Consider the following 24755-nt stretch of genomic DNA (forward strand, 5'->3'; position numbering starts at 1 on the left):
TTCTCGTGGCGCACCGGTTGAGAAACGGTGACTTAGATGTTGTCAATGTAATCAACCCCAATTGTTTACGCCAGGGGTCCGCAAATAAACCCAAACTTACTTGTGACCTAAATTTCAATCTAACTATTTGTAGACCCCTGGTTTATGGAACTACTGAATGTATAGTACTTTTTGCCATATCTAAAGCACAGATATTTTTCTATTTCAATAACTTGCATTCATTCTTTTCTATAATTTGTCAAGATCTTATCATGGGATTAAAAATACCGTGAAACAAACACCGCATCCACTGATTAAATGGACTTCAACCAACATTTATTGTTTTTTATAATGCCTCACAATATTTGCTTTTGATTGCAGTTTAGTCAGAGCTAATTTGCAGATGTTTCAGTTTGAATGTTGTCCGGCTAAATATTCCTTAATTTGATTTTTCTCTTGATTAATACCCCTGTACCTAAAATATCAGTGTGTTAAGTAACAATGTCTGAATACAATTATGTCCACTCGAGCATTTTTCCAGTGTTTAAATCAGAGTCAGACTAGGACTCTGGATTTGAGGACTCTGTTTGTTTTGCTGGAGTCGGACTCAAGAGGAGTAAAACCACGTAAAACGACCAGAGCCCCGAATCCGACATGCGCATGCGCAGAACCAAATATTGAAACTGATATGGCCCTAACTGGAAATTGTAAAGGTGGAATATTTTCCAACCATGTAGAGTTAGGGCCGGACTCGGGGCTCAACGAAATCGCACAATTGACCAGGTTGGATTTGGGGTATTTTTGACCGACTTCGCAGCCCTGGTTTAAATAGTTTATTATATCAATGCACAATATTCTGGTTGGGTTCAGGTAGGTTAAATATTATGGGAGGTTAAAAAAATTAAAGATAAGATAGGTTAAAAAATATAGTAAGTTATGGTATTCCAGTTTTTCATTTTTGTGAATATTAACACATAAAAGTGTGAATCAACCAATACATGCGAACAGAGACCATTTTATGTATTAGGAAAGTTACCTAAAGTTATCTCATTTAAATTATTTTCCCAGTTTTCCTTCTTTGTGGTCTAGTGCAGTGCTCTTTAACCTTTTTTGATTTGGTGACCCCTAAAGTTGTTATGACGAACTCATGCACCCTGTTTACTTAAAAGTTAAACTGAGGTAAAAAAATATTTTGGAAAATCATTATGGATATCAATATAAATTGACATTATGTCAATTAAACAGAGCAAATCTGCCGAAGTTCTATACACTCTTGGTGAGAGCTTGCCTGTAGGCTGCTTGCAAGTACTATTGAATGTCATAAAACAGCATTCCAACAAACTTGAAAAAATAGCAAAGAAGCTATTTAATGACTGTTTTATCAAAAAAATTGTGGTATTACTGGTTCATTAAAATTTTGTGATGCACCAGTGTATACCTTTTCGTACTGGTGCACCCCATGCATATTTTGGTGTACCGGTCTAGTCTCTAGTGTACCAAATTTCTAAATGTTACGTAAATACCACCTTCTCTCTAAAAACATATAATTTTTCAAAATTGTTTACATAACAAATCCTGCAAATCACCTCTAAAACCCCAGTTTAAGAAGGTTTAACAATGTTTTTAATTACACATGATTATTTCTCTAATTTGTTTTTCAGAAATAGCAATAGTATATTATAATGTTTATATGAAATACTAAAAGTAAAAAATAAACATGATAATTTAAAAACCAAATGAGATGAGTCAATGACTATGGAGGATAAATCGTTTAAAAAAGATTGATCAGTAAAAACAGGTATTGTGAAATAACAATGGTCTAAATTTTATTATTTCCTTAAAACATAGTTTCAGGATAAAAATTAGAGTGTCTAAAAATAACTAATTGTATTTTCGAACTGCATTATCTTAAGCTTTAACCCTAATAGAGACATAATCGATTTTTTCACAATGTGATAGCACTTTTGTTTCTATTTCAGCATGTTTGCCACTTCATATACATATTAACAACTTTTATATATACAGAACAACTTTACAGATTCATTGTCAACGCCACGAAGACAACTCCTTTCAATGTTTAAAAATTAGTAAAGATTATTTTAAAGATTCATCATTTCCTACCTACTTCTGTATAAATCTAACTACAACCTCCATCATTTTTCTGCCCAAACGCATTGACTTATTTGTTGTGTAGAGTGGCTGTAAGGACAGTCTTTGGGAAGTGTTCGTCATTTTATATTTAAAATATTTGTTTCCGAAACACTGAAATGTAAGCGTAAAGGTCACAAGTTGTTGTGATTTTATGGAAGGAAACCACAGCTCATAAAAGGTTCAAAACCAGTGACATAACCCATGTTTTTTCTAAAACATTGGATCTGTTCTAAATGACAAACAGTTCCGTGCGCAATTGTCATATTCAGTGGCTCTTATAATTCTTCTTTGTTTTTATTTTGAGCTTGGGTATTTCTGCTGGTCACGGCCTACTCCGTCATTGAATATGTTTTTTATGAAAACGTATTTTTACTGCTTTGTCACACTGGTGACGTTGTTTCCACTTTGTATGTATAACGTTATAAAATTAGCAGGTATCTATCATTGGTATAACAGAATTTTGGACGTTTGTTATTTTGACTAAATTGTTTCTCACTTATAAAATAAGTGAATATTTTGCATCTACAATTAGAAATAAAACTATGCCTAGTTATTATTTGCAAATTTAAATATTGGATTTATTTTGTGTTGCTTTGGAAAATACTTTTCGTCTATTTGTGAAAATTTCTCGCGTTTGTCTTTTTCCTGTCGTTCTATTTAGAATAGTACCACAAACGTAATTAGTTGACCTTCTTGTTAACAATGGTTTGAGTATGTTCCTCTCTAAAAAACAAAACAATACAACCATATTTGGTAACTTTATCAATTGTAAGATTGGTATTTTTTATTTATAACATTAAGAGTTTCAAAAGAGTTATTTTTTTGCGACATAGTGATAATAAACAAATCAGTTATTATTAAAAGGCGGTGATGTGTTTACAGTGTTGTCAAGGCAAACAAGTCATTTAGAAAGTCTCCCAAGTCCAATTTAAGTTAAGAAAACTGCTTTAAACAAGAGAATAATGCTCCTTTGCTAGAAATGTATTCAACTAAAACATTAATTTTAAGACAAATCATTTTTTCAAAATACTTAATGTGAAATCATTTTAGGCAAAAGTTTAAGTGCAATTTTGAGGCAACCCAAATTTTTAAGGTTTAACAAATAGTAAAGAGTAAGTTGTACAATGGACGACACTTGAGTGGTGCGAGCCAAGTTTAAAACGTGTTTCATAACTTCGTTGACTAACATACTTAATTAAAAAAAAATCGTAAATAATTATTAATGAATCAGGTCGTTTTCACAAAACGTTGTTTTAAATGCAGCAATTCACATATTATTGAACGTATAGTAGATGGTAGGTCATTTCCAACTGATCACTTAACATATACGACACGTCCTAAACATTCTGCTGTGTTTACGCAAACGTTTTCGATGGATACTGCCAATACGAAAAATAAGTATTTTCTAGTGAAATTTGTTTTCTATCGGTATCAGGTTGCGAAAGACTTTCTAACTTGCGTAATGTTAAGCGAAACAACAATTAATAATGGAAGACGGTACTAGTAATTAATACATATTTGTTTTCAAATCATGCTGATTTGCCATGGTGGTTCAATAACCTGAGCGAAGACGTTTAATTTACCTTTCTTATTTATTAAAAACGACTTTGTTATATTGATAGGTTCTAGCGCCACCTAGCGGGTATGACAATTCTGCTGTAAATTAAATTTAGTTAAAATATTTTTGCAATATTTTTGTGACTAAAGATTATAACACGTAAATATATTCAGCACAGGCTTACAGCGCACTCCACTGTCGCTTAATGCCAGGATTAGTATTCAACTAAGAGTTATAACGTTTAGTGTTAAATATGCCAAAAACTTCCTTTAACACAAAAGAAAATATTAAAAAGCAAGTTTTAGCGAAAGCTTCTTCTCTAGGTTATGTGTTAATAAGTGTTTAAGTAATATTTGATGTGTTTTGTTACATTTTTAACAGTTTTAACAGAAAAAAGTTTACAATTTGACATTAAATATTTACTGCGACCTACGCACATCAATCTAAAAAAACAATCTAAAATGTTCGTCTGTATGTGAAGTAAATAATTCGAACTCAAAATCCATATCTCAATTGCCAACGTAATAAGTCGATCTCGAAATCTTTACTTCGAACATCAAAGTTTTGCGTCGATCTAAACTGTTCGTACAGTTTGTGAAGTAAATAATTCGAACTCGAAATCCATATCTCAATCGCGAACGTAATAAGTCGATCTCGAAATCTTTACTTCGAACATGAAAGTTATGCGTCGATCTAACCTGTTCGTACAGTTTGTGAAGTAAATAATTCGAACTCGAAATCCATATCTCGATCGCGAACGTAATAAGTCGATCTCGAAATCTTTACTTCGAGCATGAAAGCTATGCGTCGACCTAAAATGTTCGTACAGTTTGTGAAGTAAATAATTCGAACTCGAAATCCGTATCTCGATCGCGAACGTAATAAGTCGATCTCAAATCTTTACTTCGAACATAAAAGTTATGCGTCGATCTAAAGTGTTCGTACAGTTTGTGAAGTAAATAATTCGAACTCGAAATCCATATCTCAATCGCGAACGTAATACGTCGAACTCGAAATCTTTACTTCGAACATGAAAGTTATGCGTCAATCTAAAATGTTCGTACAGTTTATGAAGTAAATAATTCGAACTCGAAATTCATATCTCAATCGCGAACGTAATAAGTCGATCTCGAAATCTTTACTTCGAACATAAAAGTTATGCGTCGATCTAAACTGTTCATACAGTTTGTGAAGTAAATAATTCTAACTCGAAATCCATCTCGATCGCGAACGTAATAAGTCGATCTCGAAATCTTTACTTCGAACATGAAAGTTATGCGTCGATCTAAACTGTTCGTACAGTTTATGAAGTAAATAATTCTAACTCGAAATCCATCTCGATCGCGAACGTAATAAGTCGATCTCGAAATCTTTACTTCGAACATGAAAGCTATGCGTCGAGCAACGAACAGTAAGCATAGTGCAATTGTTTGTGTATGATCACAATTTTCTGTCATATCGTTAAATAAACCAGTTTCCCATCGATCACAAAATTCGGACCCAAGGGGTGGCAAGAACGCTTACATTTTGTATGTGTTAGACCGGTTTAGGAAAAGCCGCAGTGCGTCCTATAATATGTAACTTTGTAAAATGGATGTTTTGCAAACTTATAAGATATATTTGCGCTTTGTTTGTCGTTTTTTTTTATATGAAGATTAAATAAAAAGTATGACCCTATATAAATTATTATTAATGAAAAATAAAAAAATATATCACGCTGCTGAAAAGTATTGTTTTAAAGGTTTTCATGTGACTTTAGGCTAACGCGTCCCTTTCTAAGATGCAATTTTACCCAAATTTATCTGGTTAATACATTTTTGCGCGGAATGATAACGTCTTTGTAATTTAGCGATTAGTAGCCTATGCAGCATCGCTCTTTAAACTTTACTAAGATTCGTACGGTTTCCGCGAACATTCCAAGCTTATAAAAAGCAGTCTTCTAAATTGAAAGTTTTGTCAAATACGCAAATTTTTCGCGCTTCGCGCACCATTTTTCCCAGTATCAATAATACTCCGTTTCATTTGCGCACAAGTCGGACTAATGCAGCATACTTCTGGAACTTTTAAGTCTTTGACGGTGCTTTGTGACGTCATTTTTTAACATTTCTTGCCCCGATCAAACAAAATCGTTGATCCGCTCCTGTGACCTTATGTTTGTGGTCCACAATGAATATGCATGAAATATTGTTTGCCCGATGCTGTCAACTTTAGATCACCCTGTTCGAACTGAAATCTGTGTCAAGGTAATCATATGTTTCGTTTCGGTTAGGAAATAAATTAAAATTAAACTAAAAATTTGTATTTTGATTTAAATTGTAATTATTGATATTACAAATCAACATGTCGAATGTAATGTGAATGAGGTAAGACTAAAGTGTATATTTTGGCCTCAAAATTCTCGTCTCGCAAGGTCGATCTCGACTGCTAACTTAATAGCTTGTTAGTTGTACCACCTTTCTGATTATTTCTATTTATTAATTATAATGCTTAGACTTAACATTGTGATTGAAGCATTTTGTATACCTTTACTTTGAAGCATACCCGCAAGGTAGCGCTAGTATTCTTCAAAATGGCAAAGTCGTTATTAACAAATTTCCAGGGCAAGTTACATGTCTTTACTCTGGTCACTGGACCACCACATCACATTTTACCAAACCTTAGGTTAGTTATTATTTTTAAACGTGGCATAACCGTGGTTTAAAACAAAATATGTATCAACAACTAACACCGTCTTCCAATATTAATTGTTTTTTGTTTAACTTTTAACATTACGCAAGACAAAGCGATCTTGTGGATCCTAAAGAAGCTAATAGCTGATGAATTAAGGTAAAAAGTAGAAAGTTTGGTGAGGACAGTATCAATCGAAAACAAAAGGCAAATACAGGAGCAGATATACAATTAGTAGTCAGAATGTCCAGTGATGAAGACACTCATCGGTCAAAATGTTTTCATATTTTCAATAAACACACACATACGACATACGTGTACATTACAACCACTGCGATCCCTTCTGAAGCCGTCTTTTGATCAGAGATAACCTAATAGCAAACCAGGAACCTTCAAGTGACTAACCAAATCAGTCTATTAATTATGCAGGCAAGGCAAGATTAGAAAAAAGTAGCCTGCGGCGAGTTTCGAACTTTTGACCTCGTCCACACAACTTCGCTCTATAAGTTGAGCTACGGATGCTCAGAGGAATGCAAATAGATAAGCAGCCAACAACTTGTTTCGTATTTAACACTATAGTGTTGGAAGGATGGCGAATAAACCCGATTCTATTTAACAAAATACGTTTAGCCATTTTTAAAATTGTTTTTTTTTTTAACTTGGCTAGAACAACTCAACGTCGTCCAGACAACTGGAACGCAACATTCCATATAACAATTTCTTTCCTAAACAGCCCCTCCCCCTTTATTTGACACAATATACGTAAAACGCATCTGTGCTGTAGTACCGTAATTCAATGACTTTATGGGTGCATTAACGTTTTGCTTTAAATGACTTGGCTTAGCTTAGTCATTAGTGTTTTATCAACTTTTTTATTGATAACATTGCGTTATTTACATGATTTTTATAATGTAAAACATTTTGTTAACTTTTTACAATATTGCAAAAACACTATCACCACCTTTCAATAAAATCTTTTTTTGTTTATTACATATTATAGTGCAAAAACAAACTCATTAGAAACTAATCAATTGTAAACTTGAAAATTCACAAGTTAAACAAGAAAAAATGTTTCGTAAAGACAGTATAAATAGATTAAGTTAGCAAATACAGTTGTATTGTTTCGTTATTTTTGGAAATAAGCATATTCAAAACACGGTTTAAGAAAAAGGTCACAAGAAATAGATAACCATCTAAAAGCTGGGCATAGTTTTGTTTTAATTCTTAAAAGAAAAAGATGAATTTCTTAAAAAATGTGAACCAATGTAAAGTCAGGCGGCCAAAATTCTAAAAATACAATATACAAGAACAACAGGCTACACATTTGTAACAAATACTACACTGCAAAACAAAAAAGCATCCCTAGTCGGCAAATATTTAGGGCTTTCCTCAATATACCATATATTTTTACATAAAATGCAAAAAATAGTCTATATGTAGGAACACTAAACACAGATCTGTTCACAATCTTCAGTAGAATATATGGCTTTGCATTATGTTTTAAATAGGAGTGAATGGAATGCAGAATTCTGACACAGGGGTTAACAGATTTGGAAAAGTTTAAGAAATGCTACAGCCCACATAAAGAAACATATTGTACTATTCAGAAAACAAAAGATTTATAAAAATTAGCCCTGAAATGTGAGTGACAAAGGACATTTTCCGTTGGATATAATATAATTTAAGTGTGTATAGCATTACAACACATACACAGGTTTACAGTTTCCCTGTGCACAATTCCATTTTAAGGACATTTGTTGAACCCTAAAGCAAAGGTTCTTAACCTTTGATACCCTGTCGACCCCTGTGTTACTCTGTTTTTCTGCTGATTTAGGTCAGCCGAATTGATAGCTATGTTAGTTAATTTGCAACATCCTTATTTCTTAGTTACTTCATTGTTACGTCACAACTGATATAGTTTGCTACTTTCGTTTAAAAGGTTAAACCATACAGAAAAGGTTAAGAACCCCTGATTTAGGTTATGTTATGGATATGGGCATTCAACAATTGTCGAGTTCGAAAGCTTCAATAAAGTTATTATAAACTATTAGATATTGATGCCATTAAAGTTCCAAATTTTTTGGTGTATTTTTGATTAAAAACAATCCACACAGCATATTAATCTATCTAGAGCTTTAGGCATAATCGCTGGATATTGTTGTTACATTTTTTTCATTTTCAACATAGTCTGTAAGCTCATGATTTGTGGTAAACTTAAAAGCAGTTGTCTTTGTGAAGTTGACATTGGGATCCGTAAAGTTGTTCTCTATATATAAAAGTTGTTAATATACTACAATGAAAAGTAATGTATTATGTTATGCAAACATATTAATATCCATGAGGGTTACACTTTAACTTTTAGAGTTGTGCTTTCAAACACAGAAAAAAAATTGGTTTATCATTAAGTAACAGCTAGAGGACTGTAAGATATTGATTAACTGTTTTGGTAAAGAAATGAATTTAGTATGTAGTTAAAAAAAACAATTTGTTATATTTTAGGCACTATAAATTTTATTGTGAAATATATAAATAATAAAAGTTAAGCCATTTTAACTTTAAAATACCTGGTTGTATTAATCAATGCTTTTTCAAAGATTTATCCTCCAAATCCATCTCATCTTTTTTTTCATAACCATGTTTATCATTGACTGTCAGTACTTTACATAAACCACACTATATTATGATATACTATTGCTTTAAAATTCTAAAAAGCAAATTGAAAAAAATTGCGATAAAAAACTATTATATATACCCCATCTAAACTGGGTTTAGGAATTTGCTTTGATACTAAACTTCAAGCTAAAAAAATCCAAAAAGAAGGCAGTTATTGAGACTCACTAGAAATTTAATATTGATGCAAAATTCCTAGAAGCTGATTAAACTTGAAAGTTTTATGTGCACATTAACATATTGCAGAATTTATTTAACATTAAAATAACTTAGCACACTAGGTTTAGGGGCTGTGTAGCTGAGGTCGTTCTCAAGACTAAACTGTATTGGTTTATTTAGCGCCAGATTCCCTTAAGAAAGTTCACATTAGGTTACTAAAGAGATGGCCCTGCTAGGATTTTAGTGAATATAGCTCACAGCATAGCACAAACATGTCTTGTAAGTAGTGTGATTGAACAGGTGTGTCGTTCTACAACAATAGCACAAATAGTAAAAGGGCAAAAAACAAATGCTTTGGGATTACCATGTCACAATGCTGATCAACATAACCCTTTAAAGAAGGAAATATGGAAAAATACATTAAGAGATTACTTTAATAGGTAACTCTCATAATATATAAAATGGTCTCCTGTGTGAATGTATTGGTTGATTCACTGTTCTATGGATTAAGAAAGGCTAAGTAATCACAAAAATTAATAACTGTGAGACTAAATCTTAGAATATAATATAATGAAAAATCAAATTAGGGAATATTTAACCAGACAACATTCAAACTGAAACATCTGCGGATGGGCTCGGACTAAACTGCAATCAAATGCAAAAATTATGAGGTATTATAAAAATCGATAAAGGCTGGTTGAAATCCATTAAATTAGTGTATGTGGTGTTTGTTTCACAGTATTTTTAACCCAATGATAAGATCTTTGACAAATTAAGAGAAAATAATTAATGCAAGTTATTGAAATACCTGTGCTTTGGATATGGCTAAAAGTACTATACATTCAGTAGTTCCATAAATCATTATTTTATATAGTAAATAAAAAAAAATGTGATTATTTTAATAGTAAAAAAAACATCATTATTATTAATAGTAAATAAAAAAAATGTGTGAACTCTTGAAACCCCAACCTGCAGGGTAACCCAAACAATGTGCGTTGCAGTGTTTGCAAACCATATTTATTTGCGTTACTCTTTTTTACTTTGCGTTTACTCTTTACCAAATTGAAAAAAAGTGGTGCCCCAAAATCAGTTAGCTTAATCAGGATTTGCATGCAAGCAAGGCTAGAAAATGGCCTTTCTTTGCTTGCACTAAAATCCTGATCCAACTAATTTCAGTTAGCCTTCCGAAGGCATGATGCAAGGTATATAACAGGGGTGGCCAACCAATCACATACCAAGAGCCGCATTTGTTACTTGGTTAACCTCAAAGAGCCACACTTAACACACATGAAACGAAAAAAAGACGCGACACATTGCATGATAAATTACACATTTCTCGATCTAATGTGATTTATCAATATTATTTGGGCATATATTTGCGTTTAACTTCTTTAAAAAGTGTTACTAAAAATACAATGGCCTTAAGGCAAACAGTCGGGAGTCGGAATCGGCAATATTCCATAACTTAACCCAGTAGTTCTTAAATTTTTTTACAGAAATTTCGCAATGTTCCCCCAGCAATTTTTTTAATTGCTCACGGTTCCTTAAAAATATACACAAATAAACACAAAATTACACGTTGTTTTTAATGGTATCAATGAGACGGCACACTTGCTTCTTTGGTATTAGCTCGGCTGTGTTAACCTCTAACGAATCACTTTATTTGAGTAAAGAAATCACGGACAGTTTTAAAACCGTGACCGTATAGCCGACAGTGTCAGTGCTGCAAAGTGTAAAAACGTAATTCTTATTAGCATAACGGCAACGCAACACCATGACGTCACAATGGACAATTCAACTTAAAGCGAGCAATAACCTAAACTAAAAATTTCCTTCTTCGGGAGGGTCGTGTTATGTAACGTTACGTGCTTTGCGGTCACAGAAAATTATCTCGTGGACCCCAGTTTGAGAACCACTGGCTTAACCAAACGAAATCAAAATATTTAAAAAAAAGAACGTAAGAGCCGCATATAACTGTGTGAAGAGTCGCATGCGCCTCGCGCGTGTTGGCCACCCCTGGTATATAATGTGTGAAAATATCAGTGGTCAGCACTAGGGTTGTTGGTCAGCACCAGGGAGAATTAAATGTTTGGAGCTAAAATAAAATAGTTTTAAACATCATAATGATGAAATTGGGCACAAATATTTTCGTCAGGATTTTCATTTTTCAATCCTGTTTCCCAGGAGTGAAAAGATCTGGGAACAAGAGGAACCCTAGTCAGCACAGCTCCAGAAGGGCTTGGTCACAAATTGTAAATTGTTTTATTTGTTGTATATGGGCTGTTGATCCCCTTCAAATAAAGTTGTATGTAACAACAAATTGCAGCAGGCATCTGTGTTAATTGTCATGTTTCAAACAGCTCCCACTGAGCCTGTGCATGTCAGTTATAAAACGACAACAAATTTTAGATGTAGCTTTATTTTAGCACTGCAACAACCAGAGTTTCCAACTTCTAAATTGGTATACTGTACACTTAAATATTGAAAAAAGCTTTTGTGGTAGGATTTCCAACACAAGGTGTGTAAAAACATAATTGCACACCTTGAAAGTTGTTTCTGTATGCCAGAGATCTCGGCGTAAAGTGCACTGAAATTCAGACAGCAGACTGGTGCTTATGTACTGCATGGTGGCTAATGGGTAAACAAGACATTTGCTACTTCCCCTAAACGTTGCTAAGTTTGTATAGCAAGCTACCATTTTGTACGCTTAATGGCACCTTTCCATGAGTAAACACATAAAGCTACAATGTTAAAAGAGCTTCCCTGTTGTTTGTTGAGAGGGCAGCCAATTACATAAACTACAGAAACCCTGCATATGCCCTTTCTGTGACAATTTATTACATTTCATTATAACTAACCTACACTACAAGTACAAGAAGTTACTGGGCTGGTCTAGAATCCTACAAACGCACATTATTTGGGTTAGGGTGGGTCAAGTATAATAATTAAATAATGAATATAACAACACTTAACCTACCCACACGCACGCCCAAAGCCCGCTCAGCCGCGGTCATAGCCGCGCATTCCATGTAAAATCAACGTATAATGCGGCCAGCCACTAAAAATCGCTCAAACGCGCAAAACTTTCGTCGCGATAACGGTTTTCATTCTTGTATTATCAGTCGCGCTAATTTTACAAATAACGTTATTACAGGAATTACAGCCGCGCAATTTCAAGCTGCAAAATCGTTGTAGGATTCTAGACCAGCGCCAATAAAATTTATAAAATTATGTTGCTTGAAAAAAGCGCCTTTTAGCCTAGATTCGCGTTTTCCCGCGTTTTCAGTCGCAAAAAGGTAAAGGGGAGTCCCCATCCAACGTAAATCAGACATTTCTCTTTCTATGCTAACAGGCGTGATCCTGGAATCAGGAAATCATTTCGCTTCGATCACTATATTTCCTGAAATCAGGAAATCAAGCTTCGATCACTATAGACGCATATTGAAAGATTGGCGTTAAAATAGGCGATATCTGCTGGACGACAAAATAATCTTCAGTTCATTAAACGCATCTTGTTGTTTTTTACCCCATTCCTAAGCAAAACTTTTCCTAATGAGCCGAAGCAGGAGTTCGGATGCAGTCGTGAACGTCGACGGTAAAAAAATTCCGTCGGTTGACGAGGGCTTTCAAGTTGCGGCTTTACCGGCAGGAATAATCGCCACACACTCGAAAACGTACAATAGCTTGACTAGGAAGTGGCGATTTACGAACTAGTACTACGTGGATTCCCTGTTGTTGAACTGGGTTGGCGTCCAGATGCTTTTCGCAATTCCCTCCGCCTACGCTCAGTTAAGGCTGTCCTGCAATGCAAAAGAGACAGCTCTTGGTTTGCAGTAAACCAGTCTCGCATCCGGTTTAAACTTCACTGCCAATTCCAAACCTTTGAGACAACCAAGTTCGGCTTTAAATATATCCGGAAACTTCTTGACAATTTTCCGGGCAGCTTCCCGGAGATGAAGATCCGGATTTGAACAAACGTCGTTAGAAACTGTGTTAACGGGAATATTCACCTGGTCTTTGTATAGAGAACATCGTCCAGAGATTGGTGGCATCCTCAGTTTGTATAGCACTTTCTATATAGCACGGGAAAGGGTAGTTCGTAGCATCAAATATTAAAAAAATGCTTCAAGCACGGCTTCTTTATTGACAGAGCAGATCAAACGTGTGCACAGCGACTCGATCAATGGATCCTGGATGGAGGATAAATCGCACGTGCTGGGGTCTTGGCGGATCCGTGCTGCCAACTCTTGAATGACTTTCATTTGTTCGGCGTGGAGGCGCTCCTGTGATCCCAGCTGGCTTTGTTGAAGTTTCTACTGTTGCTTTTGGTGCTTCAGAACCTTCTCGACAGTTAGAACAAATGTAGTTTGACAATAGTTGCCTCGTTAGTCGTTCCGCAATACAATCTTCGTCGCCAATTCGTCTGTTGTATTCGTAGAAAGTTTATTACTCACGAGCGTCGAAGTAAATTTTTACAAAGAAACGAAAGGTACGAACAGTTATATAGGGCGCAGAATGCAATCACCATTTCTACGTAAACCAATAATTACTGCGCCTTGGTGACGCTAGCGAAATAGCAATGCGAACAACGCGTGCATAAGACAAAGACGTGCTTGCTGCGGGGTAGTAGATTTATATAGCGATAACAAAACACAGAACGCCATGACAATAACCTTACGAAATGTTAAGTTATTAGAGTAGTAACGAAGCGTAGCTACAAATACACAGTGTTTGCATAGCTAAAATTAATCAGTAATGAAAATTTATTGAAGTAAGTTATACAAAAGTTGTTAAGTATATTTAATAGTTATTTACTTTAACCCACTCCTAATGGCAATGTTTGCAAATCAAGTATGTGGACGATAGGATTGGGGAGGAAAAGTAATTAAATACTTCATTAGTTAATAAATTATGGAAAACATTCTCCTTTATTTGTCCAACCCTCCAAGTCAAACAGAAGAAATCATATAGTAACAATCCAAAGGAAAACAAGTTACATTTACATATAGGTTCAATAAAGCTGAATTCTTTAATAGGCATTAAGCCAGGGGTGTCCAACTCAAACATGCCGACGTGCCAATTTTTATCTTATAACTTCCTCCCGTGCGAAAGTTTAGCAACTATTTTTTTTCTTCTAATATTAAAAGCGCTTTTTATACAAAAAATAAAACAGTATAATGTTATAATATCAGAAGTAATTGTTTGTTGTCGTAATTGCTGGGATTGTTTTGTATTGCGAATAAACAATGACAAAAGGCTGTATAACAAATTTAGCTTTTTTGACAATTGGCTGTATTTTTAGGGGGCTTGCGTGCCATTTTTTATTAGGTCGCGTGCCACATTCGGCACTCAAGCCGCGTGTTGGACACCCCTGCATTAAGCGATATCGTATCCATGTAAAATGTTGGCAAACAAGTTATTAATAAAGGTAGGCATCTTATTTCAACACGACTTATGTGCGTCATTTGTTAAACAACGCCATATATGACAACCTTAAAAAGATAAAACGGGGTACTTACCCAGCAACATTAATCATTGTCCAACATATAATTTCAATCCCATGGACAGGTGGATTTATGACAGTGCATGCAGCTTGTTTGCAATAGGAGAAAAACAATCCCGATCGTGCATTGCAGCTAAAATAATATTTATCAGTTAGGTATGCCAGCAGGTAGCCTTGCAGCAACAGTAGCTTAACTTAGTCTAGTTAAAAATACCAAAATAACTTTCGTCCAGTGTTTAAATTTGCCAGTCTTTATAATTGCAAGAGAATTAATCAGTCAGTAAACGTAAGCATTCCGTTTTCGTAGTCATAATAATACCCCATTATAACAATTAGTAAATCCTGTCGAGCAGTGTTTCTTGAACTGTGTGCCGCGGCACAGCAGTGTGCCTCGAGAGATTTGCTAGTGTTCCGCGTTTTTTTTGTATGTGGTAAGCTATCTATTTGTATTAAAAGTGTATCAAAGTAAACATATGCGCCTTGAAAACAGACTATCCGACGCACATTTCATTATACTAAGACATTTATATATTGCAACCGTAAGTCAAAGTTGTATAAAGATTGTATATAACAATGGCTCTTAAGCTTTTTTCTATCGAGCCCCCAGTAATTGCCTTGTGCCCTGCACCCCTCAAATAATCTGGAGCGGCCCTTAATCGCGCAAAGCGCGAAAAAAATCGTTAATGTGGAATAAAATAGCCAAACTTTAATTTCGAAGACAACGCCTTTTTAGGCACTCAAAAAAGTTTTCGCACTGCTCGTTCTTGATTTACTGAATATTCTGAAGATGATTTTTTCAAACATGTGAGGGTTATGGACTCCACAGCTACAAGGCTGCATATAAACCATGTAAAACAGCTTGGAAATGAATGTCAAAGTAAAACAGGTCGAGTAAATCGATAGCCTACGCATTTGTATCATCAGTAAATATGACAGAAATTTATTCAAGCCTAACTTATAAAAGGTGGAACGCAATTCATACTGAGTTTTGATCACCTTATGGTGTTGAACAGATTCAGCGGTGTTCAGTGTCAACGTTTAATTCGGGGCTACATTCTAGGATAGATAGTTAATATTAAACAAAATTGGGCCTAAAATCCGAAAAAATTATAAACCATGAAATTGATTGTGGCTACAATTTTGATGTTAAGCTTAGGACAGCATAAAAGTAGAATTGATACCAAGAGTAGCTTGAAACCATTGAAAGTGAAGTATTGTAATAAACCCCCACCCTCCCCAAAATAATTGGACTGATTTATCGACATAACAAGTTGTATACAACCGTTTAACTTTTCCAAACCCAAACTTTGGCTTTATCAATAATTCTACAAATTTTTTCACCCTTAACAAAACTTCTAACCCTACCGAATATCCACTTGTACCCCTAAATTTAAACAATGTCATAGAGTCGATACCCCAAATTTGGCTTTCGAATATCGGCGCCCAGGCGGGTTTTGGTGTTCTTCCGTTGAAAGTATTACGCTTTGATCGTGTTATGCCATTGGCCTTTTATAAAACACTATGCTATTACTCATTCAGCTGTAAATAATGTTTATATGTCTTAATTACTGTTTGTTACCATCTTACCATCAAAAATCTTTAACCGAGCAAATCCAAAATATCCTGACAATAACCTTGTAATAAGCAAGCGTTCAATGAGTTTACAACGAGTTGATAAATAGATTAGTTAGTGCTTAGTTTGATATTTTTCGCAGAAAACTAACCCAAATCAATATCCTGACAATAACCTTGTAATAAGCAAGCGTTCAATGAGTTTACAACGAGTTGATAAATAGATTAGTTAGTGCTTAGTTTGATATTTTTCGCAGAAAACTAACCCAAATCAAAAAGTTGTGTTCAAGAAAATTAGGCCAAGACTTGACGGCAAATTAACTTGGATGAGTAGAACAAACATCGCAAACAGTGTTGATTTTATATCGGAATTTTTGATCTATTATTCGGACTTGGTTTGACATAATTTACCTCTTTAAAATCTCAAAAATGGTAATATATCTTAGATGTAGCTTTCTTTAAATATGCATCAATTAACGATGAGTGTCATGTACGCAATCGCCGTTGCCTTTGGATTGTGCCAATATGTGTGCGCCCTGCCTTTGCCCTTGGTAAGTAGCCTATACATCATTAAACATTTGAAAATAAACTTGCCCAGATGGCTCTGCGCTGGGAATGCGATTCACCAAATAAGAATTACCCTGTTCATACATAATATCGATGCTAAAAATACTTTAATCAAAAGTTATTATCATCAAAACTAAAAAAAAATTATAATCGCTTTGTTTTATTAAGTAAACTGCTAACAACGTCAGTTGGATTTCAATGACAATCGAAGGCAAGACTTCCCAAAATATTTTGCCACATCTATGACAACCTTAGTGGGCATAATTGAGGTTTATATCATACCCATCCTATGCACTAGCGATATACACCTGGTTTTAGTTCAACGTATACAAACGAATTAGAAAACAGATTAATAACCATGTTTGTCTTTTAGGAGGATATTCTAAACAGCGGAAAGCAGAAAGGTAACTAGTGCTTTTATTCCGTTTTTACATTATACCAAGTAACGATTTAACATTTTAATATTTAGGAGCCATGGAAGCCATTCTGGACAATAACAAAGGTCTTAACTATTTTCAAGGAGATATTATTACCCATAACTCGACCGAAAAAAATGCAATTGCAGATGAGGGATTAAAGTAAGTATACGCTTTTAATTTAAAAAAACTGCTGGTTCAATCCTATTTAAAAAAAATACGGAGTTAAACTTTCAAGGCAGGCCGGAGATCACATTAAAATCTTGTCTACTAATTTTTGCACTTTTGTTAATTTTACCTTCTCAGAAGACACTCCTTTAGGAGATTTGTTTTCTTAATTAGTTCTACTTTGATCGACACCTCCAAATATTTAGAGCTCATGCGTCAGTGCCTTTTCCAGAGAGCTCAAAGTAGCCTACATGTTTGTTATTCCAGGTAGCTTATTCGCTGACTAATAGTTGTGATTTGTGGTGCAGATGGTCGCCGGTCATACCATATGTGATACACGACCAGTATGATTTCGACACGCGCGAGCTAATCGCCGACGTATTCCGCGAACTCAACGTTCGCTTGTGCGTCAGATTCCAGCCCCGTGAGAACGAGGCCAGCTACTTAATGTACACAAGGGGAAACGGGTACGTGCGTATAAGTTCTATATTAATACTGGAGGTGTGACATTTTGTTCTTTTGTCGGGTATCCTATAAAAATAAACATTTCCGAAACAAGCCTAAGCCAGCAGCATGCTCGTGAATTATTAGGTTTGTTTAAAGTCCACGAAAAAATTCGGAAAGATCAAATATAATAACAATAAGAATATATGGGTCAACTATGCACGGATCTGTAATGTTGCTTATACCAAGGCCAAAAGGACAAGTAAATCGACATCATCTCTAGAAAGGTGTTTCGATACAATTCTAACTACTTATCGAAACGTTTTTCTAAAGATAATATCGATTTATTCGATCTATTTGGCCTTTTTATTCTTTGCCAATATTAAACTTGTAGGCCAGCACAAAATATTGCATTTTTTCCAACTCAACTGAATACTTTTTTTTAATTTAAAAAAAAATTGTCTGTTTTACGAAAAAATATGTAACCTCATTATGTGCCTAATGTATCACGTACCTTTTTATAATAAATCTTTTGAAACGAAATAAAACTATTTTATCGCGCTTCGCGCGATTGGTAGGTTTCAACTTTCAAGTGCATATTTGGGCACGGAATCGCCCGACAACATTAGTTGCACTTTACACAAACAAAAGTAATATTGACTTTCAGTATGCGGCCCGCAAAGCAGAGTTGTCCATGATAAACATACTATACCAAAGCCGTATGCAACTCTTTTAAATCAATTAAAACTCACCTGTATACGTTTGAGGATGGTTAACAAAAGATCGAAGACTGTATCTGAAAATTGATTTTAATTAATTTGCAACTTAAATAGGCCTTGTTTTGCTCTTAAAATTCTGTTTTTGCTTTTTAAAGTTTATTGTTTTATGTGTCAATTTTGACGTAGGCTACCTTGCGGTCGTTTTTGAACAATTTATGGCCGAACAAAAATCCTATTCTGCCCCTCTCTATACGTATTACAAATAAATATGTGAAATGGAATGCATACGTTATCGATAAGAAATTAGTAATTTTATGATACCTATTTCATTGACCTCTTAAGCGCGAATGACAAGTTATTATATTTTGTGTAAAAAATGTGTCGCCATTTGTTGCAAAAAAAAAACATTATGAAACTAATGGTTTCAATCCTTGTCGAGATGTTTCAAAAGACTCGTACTTACTAGTCTGTTTGTTTTAAAATTAAAAAAGGTTTGTTACATGGAATAATGTTTTTAATAATCGCGCCCAGCAACTATTCTTATTCATAGATGCTATTCCTCTGTTGGTCAAGTCGGAGGTTCCCAAGTAGTTTCCATTGGATACGGTTGCGAAACCAGAGGTGTGGTCAAACATGAGACGTTACATGCACTAGGATTCTGGCATGAACAATCAAGGTCTAGTTTTAGTTTAATATTATAAGTACTTAACATGAAAAACATGCTTAAGATTTATTGCACTTAGTTATAATGTTGTAATTAATTATAAAACTTCGTTAATTACTGCAATGCAACATTTCACAAACAAAAAATAATGTATATTTTCTTTGTTTCCGAAATTTCGTAAGTATATTAATCGACGAATTGCTGTTGTCCTGACCAATGGATTCCATTATCGGATGCTATTTAACTTGCTCAGTTTGTCAGCAATAAATTCCTAAACAAATGTATTAAACTACCAGTAAAATTAAACATTCGTTTGATGATTTGAACATTGCAGATATGATCGCGACTATTGGGTTCTAATCAAATGGGAAAACATACAGGACGGTATGGCCTACAACTTTGACAAATATTCTAAAGATCAGGTATATGCTTCAAATTAACATTTTTCACCCTCTAGTGTTTTTCCTTATTTATACGCAAACAATAAAATATATTGTTAGACGAAAGCAAACAAAATGTGTCGAGTATTTGAAATAAAACGTGTCTGTGGGCGGCAAGTCACAACGGCATATTTTGAGTTTTAAAATACTATTTTCTCTTCAAAGATCACAACACTTGGGGAGGAATATGATTACTCGTCTGTGATGCATTACGGCCCGACTGCGTTCTCCAGCAACGGAGAAGCGACGATCGTTGCATTGCATCCAGGCGGAGAGGAAATGGGTCAAAGAAGGGACATGTCTCAGTCCGACTGGAGGAGGGTTCGACAGCTTTATGGATGCGGTATTTCAAACTCTAATGACTATTGTGCACCGTAATTATATTTATATTTGTTCGTTAAAGCATTGAGCAATTATTCTTGTTTGTACAAGTTTAACATTAACATTTTAAGCAAAATAGATTTAAAATATCAATGAAACTTTCTTGCAAATAGATAATCTTTTAATTCTAGTAACAATTCTAGGAATCACCATCTTAATTCCTTTTTGTCATTTTCATCTAGGGAGCGACTTGTAAATGTATGACACAAGTTAATATCAGTGGTATTAAAATTATTCAGTGATTAATTTAAATGTAAATGGATATACGTATCAGAATTGACAACTTATATCCGGGAAGCAAAAGTATATTTGAGCGACGCGAAAGCTCTTTAAACAATATGTGCAAAAGAAAAGCCTTTAGTACTTTTACTTATATAAGGTTTTCACACTGATTTAACAAAAAGGCCAATTGCGTCGGTTTATAGACAAACTGAACAAAGCGTCCTTGTCTGCAGAAGTTGAGCTGAGCGGTTGGAGTGACTGGACGGAGTGGAGCGAGTGCGACATCACGTGTATGCGATATCGTAAAAGATTCTGTGAGGACGACATATGTCCGGAGCCGAGCGAAACTGAATGGAGCGAATGCGACCACTTCTGCCTTGGTACTTTTCGCAATTAAACTTTTTTCGAGAAAATGTTTTCTGATTTTTCTTGTAATATATTTTCAGCCGGGTACGACAGTGACTGCTCTTCGCGAATTTCCGCCACGTCACACGGCATTCTGAAATCGCCTCTGTATCCTTACAACTACAAGCCAGAGGTGGAGTGCATTCAAACTATTGTGACGTGCCCTGGGGAGACGGTGTCGCTAAATTTTGAAACAGTTGACGTCGAACATTATCAGGAAAATTGCTATTATGACTGGATCAAGGTAGTTTTATTAGTTTTAGAAGCTTGATGGTCGGATTTTTTGGTAAATATAATTTTTTAATCTCATCAATAGCACTTTTAAAATTAATACCATTTATAATAAATATTCACATTATATTACTTTTTTGTATTAAAGAACAAAAAAATCACGGCTATACGAAACTAGTGTTAAACGTATGATTTACGCACATTTTAGATTTTTACCGCCTAATTTCGTCAAACCCTTGGTATTAAATACAGGTATACGACGGAAATAATATAGACTCACCTCTTCTTGGAGTCTTCTGCGGCTCATCCGTACCTCAAAGTATACAATCAACCGGCAACTCGCTCACCGTGCTTTTTTACTCGGACTACTCCGTGACGCAAGGAGGATTCCTTGCTGATTACACTACATGTAAGTATAACACACAATAAATACGGCATCGCAACTCTCTTTCACGCTTTTCACAATGGGTTATTGAAGAGAAATAATTGCGAAATGATTGTAATGTTTTCTCGGGTTGCGGATTTACACGTAATCACTCATCTCGTTAATTGTAGACCCCATTGTCTATATTTTTATTCAATCTGTTTATGTACTGAGTCATGTTAAACATACATAACCTATGGTTAAGTTGTACAAACCGACGTTTCTAAAATACTTCTTTACTCCTGATTAGGCAAATTGATTTTGGTAAAAGTCTTTCCCAAGCCATCCGGTATATCCTTTTATATGTTAAATAACTTATCTTTTAAAACCCTTCCTGACAAGTAAGAATATACCTGGTTGTTTGTAGCGAATAGCTTGTTGTTGTTCTGGCAAATAACTTCTTTAAAAACAGCGTTCATGAATCAATTAATGGTGCCTTTTACTACTAAAACAACAGACTCGGGTAGCCTTGAGAAATTATTTTCTGTATATGTTAGAAGAGTTGCTAATTACTCTGTTATTCGTTAACTTGCTAGCCGACGAGGTGTTTTCGGAAGCTTTTATATGTTTATAACTTTTTAAGATATTCTTTTGTCAGCTTCCTCGTCATCTGCTGTTCACGTGTGCCATTTTGAGGGTGAAATCGACGTTTGTGGTTGGAGTCATGACGCGACGTCCGATTTTAAGTGGTTTCACAGAAAGGGTTCCACGCCAACTGTTAACTCAGGCCCTTCATACGACCACACTACGATGCAACCTGAAGGTCAACAAACTAACAGGGCCTAATTAATTTGGAACTTCATTTTAAGATAAGCTGAGCTTCCAATTTCGGTCGAGAACGTTAATGGTTTACAGTGTAAATATAGTGGTTAAAAACTATTGCTTTTCAGGAAACATTACACCAGACAAACTATAACTTTAAAAAGTTCGTATTGGTAATTTACGAGTTGCCGCCAGAGTATGGTCGTTAACGAGGGACCGACGGCAGTCTAAGCGTCTTACACGTTTCTTGTATATATATATCTGAATCCAAAGAAACAGGCCGCGAAAACACCAATCCTCATAACTTCTCTCACAATAGACAGAGTCACTTCATTCAGTTTAATGTTGCACGTTGTGTATATTGGCAATTAAATGTCGGGGCATACAAAAACGTAGCGCTCTAATTCAAGCCACTACTGAATAGATAGAAGATAACAGCATAAAGCAGAATGAATCGTCAATAGCCGATATCGTCCGCTAGGTGTTGGTCACACATCGCAGCAGTAAACTACGGGCAATGTGAACCAAATGCTACAATGCAGATAGAGCTAACGACAGAAGCGGGATAAGAACTCTAATTTGTTTAAATATTTTATTCTGCTTCACAAGCGAATAACCCACGAACACTACCTTTGTATGTGCATATTTCTTTCCAATTGTTTGCATTAGTTGGTCGAATTGTTGTCAGGTTGGTATCTTTACATTGAAGCTTCAAACTTTGCTGCGGGAAAGAAAGGAAGAATCCTGACACCAGTACTTCCGCCAGCCAAAGGCGGGCACTGCGTAACTTTCTGGTACAACATGTTTGGCAAAGACATCCACACTCTTACTGTGTACCAGGTGATAAGATTGCCTCTTTTTTCACACCTTTGAGAGTTATTAAAAACGACGCGATTTGCATATTATTCTTATTGTGTACTAAAGCGTGATCGTTTTATTATTGCCTACTAGACGCGACAAGGCTTATAATGCGCTGCTGTAATTCAAATGGCCTTAAAAAATGTTCTTATGCGATCAGGTGGTTGGCAACACACGTACAGCTGTTTTTTCGGAGTACGGAAATCATGGCAATGACGACTGGTTGGAGGGAGAAGTTAGTGTTTTCGGAGACACCGAATATCAAGTAGGTCAAGTCAGTTAGAAAAACGGCACATTGCATGTTTATCAATTGTTCCAACCCTATTTTGTAAATGGCAACTTTAGTTAAACAATACGGCAATAACATCTTTAAATTCGGGTTAGCAATCTGTTTGAATATTATAAAACGGATTACTAGATTTCGGAACAAAAAGAACACCTCGGTGACGAATGGGATTCGTTTGTAAATTATTTAATTTGTTTTTTCAGATCGCTTTTGAAGGAACACGTGGTTCTAGTTACCAAGGTGACATATCAATTGACGACGTCGTAATTCTTCCAGGTGCTTGCGACAATGAAGGAAGTGGAAATGTCATCCCAGCAGGTAAACTGAAGCAACTACATTTGATTATTAGCATGCTTGAATTATATTTTTCGAAGTTTATCTGTATTGACACTTGATATAAAAAGCAGGTCAAGGACAATGTTCGACAAACTAAGAGAAAGGCAGACAGTTTCGAATAAATGTTTATGGTCTAATAGTGTGACATTTGTGATTAAACAAAAGTGGTTTATAGGTAAAGTGGTTGCATAGTGCTTTTTGTGGGTCATTAATTTAATTTTTTAGAAAGAGAGTCGTGAAATGTCGCGATGTTTGACTTTTACATCTTGTAACGCAATTGGGGAAATCTTTTTCTTTGAAAGGTCACGATCTGCGAAAAATTTCGTCTTCTTATTGTGACAATCTAATCATGGAAACATGGTTATTGGTTATACCATCATGGCAGACGTGGACAACTAGATTTATTATTTGACAAAAATAGATTAGAATTAAACTTAAAGCATTTTTCCCAAATTAGATTGGAATTAGAATTGGATGCTTTTAGTTTTCTTAAATTAGATTAGAATTAAAATTACCTAATTCTTGAAAACCAGAATTTGTACCGGAACTACATTTTATTATTCACAATCAATCTAATTAAAAAATATTTGTGTTCTATTTTATACGTTTTAGCATAGCAAATGCTTTTCAGCCTGTAAAAGTCGCCTACAAGTCGTTGCGACCAGTATTAATTTAAGTTCTTTGTTTCGACTGAGAGATAAAACATGCCGTTGGACGTAGATTTTTTCTTTTTGGTAAAATCCGAATTAAAGTAAAACTAGAATTAGAACACACAAGCAAAGTTACAAATTAGATTAGACTTATATTTAGCCCCGTTTTACTCTAATTCATTGAATTAAAAAAATTAGAATTATCTAGAAGGCTGCAGCATGGGAACATGGTTAAACTAAAACTTCCTTCACATGAAACAAAATATTTTTTAGTACATACACGCCAGTCAAATCCCAGTTTGAGATTGTATAAACACTTTTCTTGTTTTTAGATTGGCCACAATTGTCACAAAAGGGGGAATCCTACCATGTAATGGACACGATCTACAAAGAAATATCGGAGGTTCAAATTCAAAACCAAGGACTGCCTTAAACCAGTTTCTTAAAACAATTTTTTTTGTAGATTTTTAGTATGGTGAAAAATCGCGTGACTTTCTGTTTTTGTGATTAAATTGAATGTGGA

At 34.9% G+C, this 24755-nt stretch overlaps 1 protein-coding gene across 1 annotated transcript; it reads left to right on the forward strand.

The window, feature by feature from the left end:
• Positions 1 to 16738: 16738 nt before the first annotated feature.
• On the forward strand, positions 16739 to 24665 carry LOC146137987 (astacin-like metalloendopeptidase). Its single transcript, XM_083394496.1, has 15 exons — positions 16739 to 16810; positions 17200 to 17230; positions 17296 to 17404; positions 17719 to 17877; positions 19124 to 19249; positions 19572 to 19659; positions 19843 to 20020; positions 20517 to 20660; positions 20727 to 20929; positions 21169 to 21325; positions 21939 to 22103; positions 22791 to 22942; positions 23121 to 23225; positions 23450 to 23564; positions 24565 to 24665. Exons 1-15 carry the CDS (start codon positions 16739 to 16741, stop codon positions 24663 to 24665), a joined length of 1905 nt encoding a protein of 634 aa, XP_083250622.1.
• The last annotated feature ends 90 nt before the right edge of the window (positions 24666 to 24755 follow it).

Source organism: Ascidiella aspersa, chromosome 7, assembly GCF_963924565.1.
Source record: "Ascidiella aspersa chromosome 7, kaAscAspe10.2, whole genome shotgun sequence".
Classification (NCBI taxonomy): Eukaryota; Metazoa; Chordata; class Ascidiacea; order Phlebobranchia; family Ascidiidae; genus Ascidiella; species Ascidiella aspersa.

Coding starts and splice junctions, on each gene's coding strand:
- LOC146137987 (XM_083394496.1), top strand. CDS start 16,739: ATGAGTGTCATGTACGCAATCGCCGTTGCCTTTGGATTGTGCCAATAT. Junction 16,811..17,199: donor GCGCCCTGCCTTTGCCCTTG/GTAAGTAGCCTA, acceptor TTTGTCTTTTAG/GAGGATATTCTAAACAGCGG. Junction 19,250..19,571: donor TTCTGGCATGAACAATCAAG/GTCTAGTTTTAG, acceptor TGAACATTGCAG/ATATGATCGCGACTATTGGG.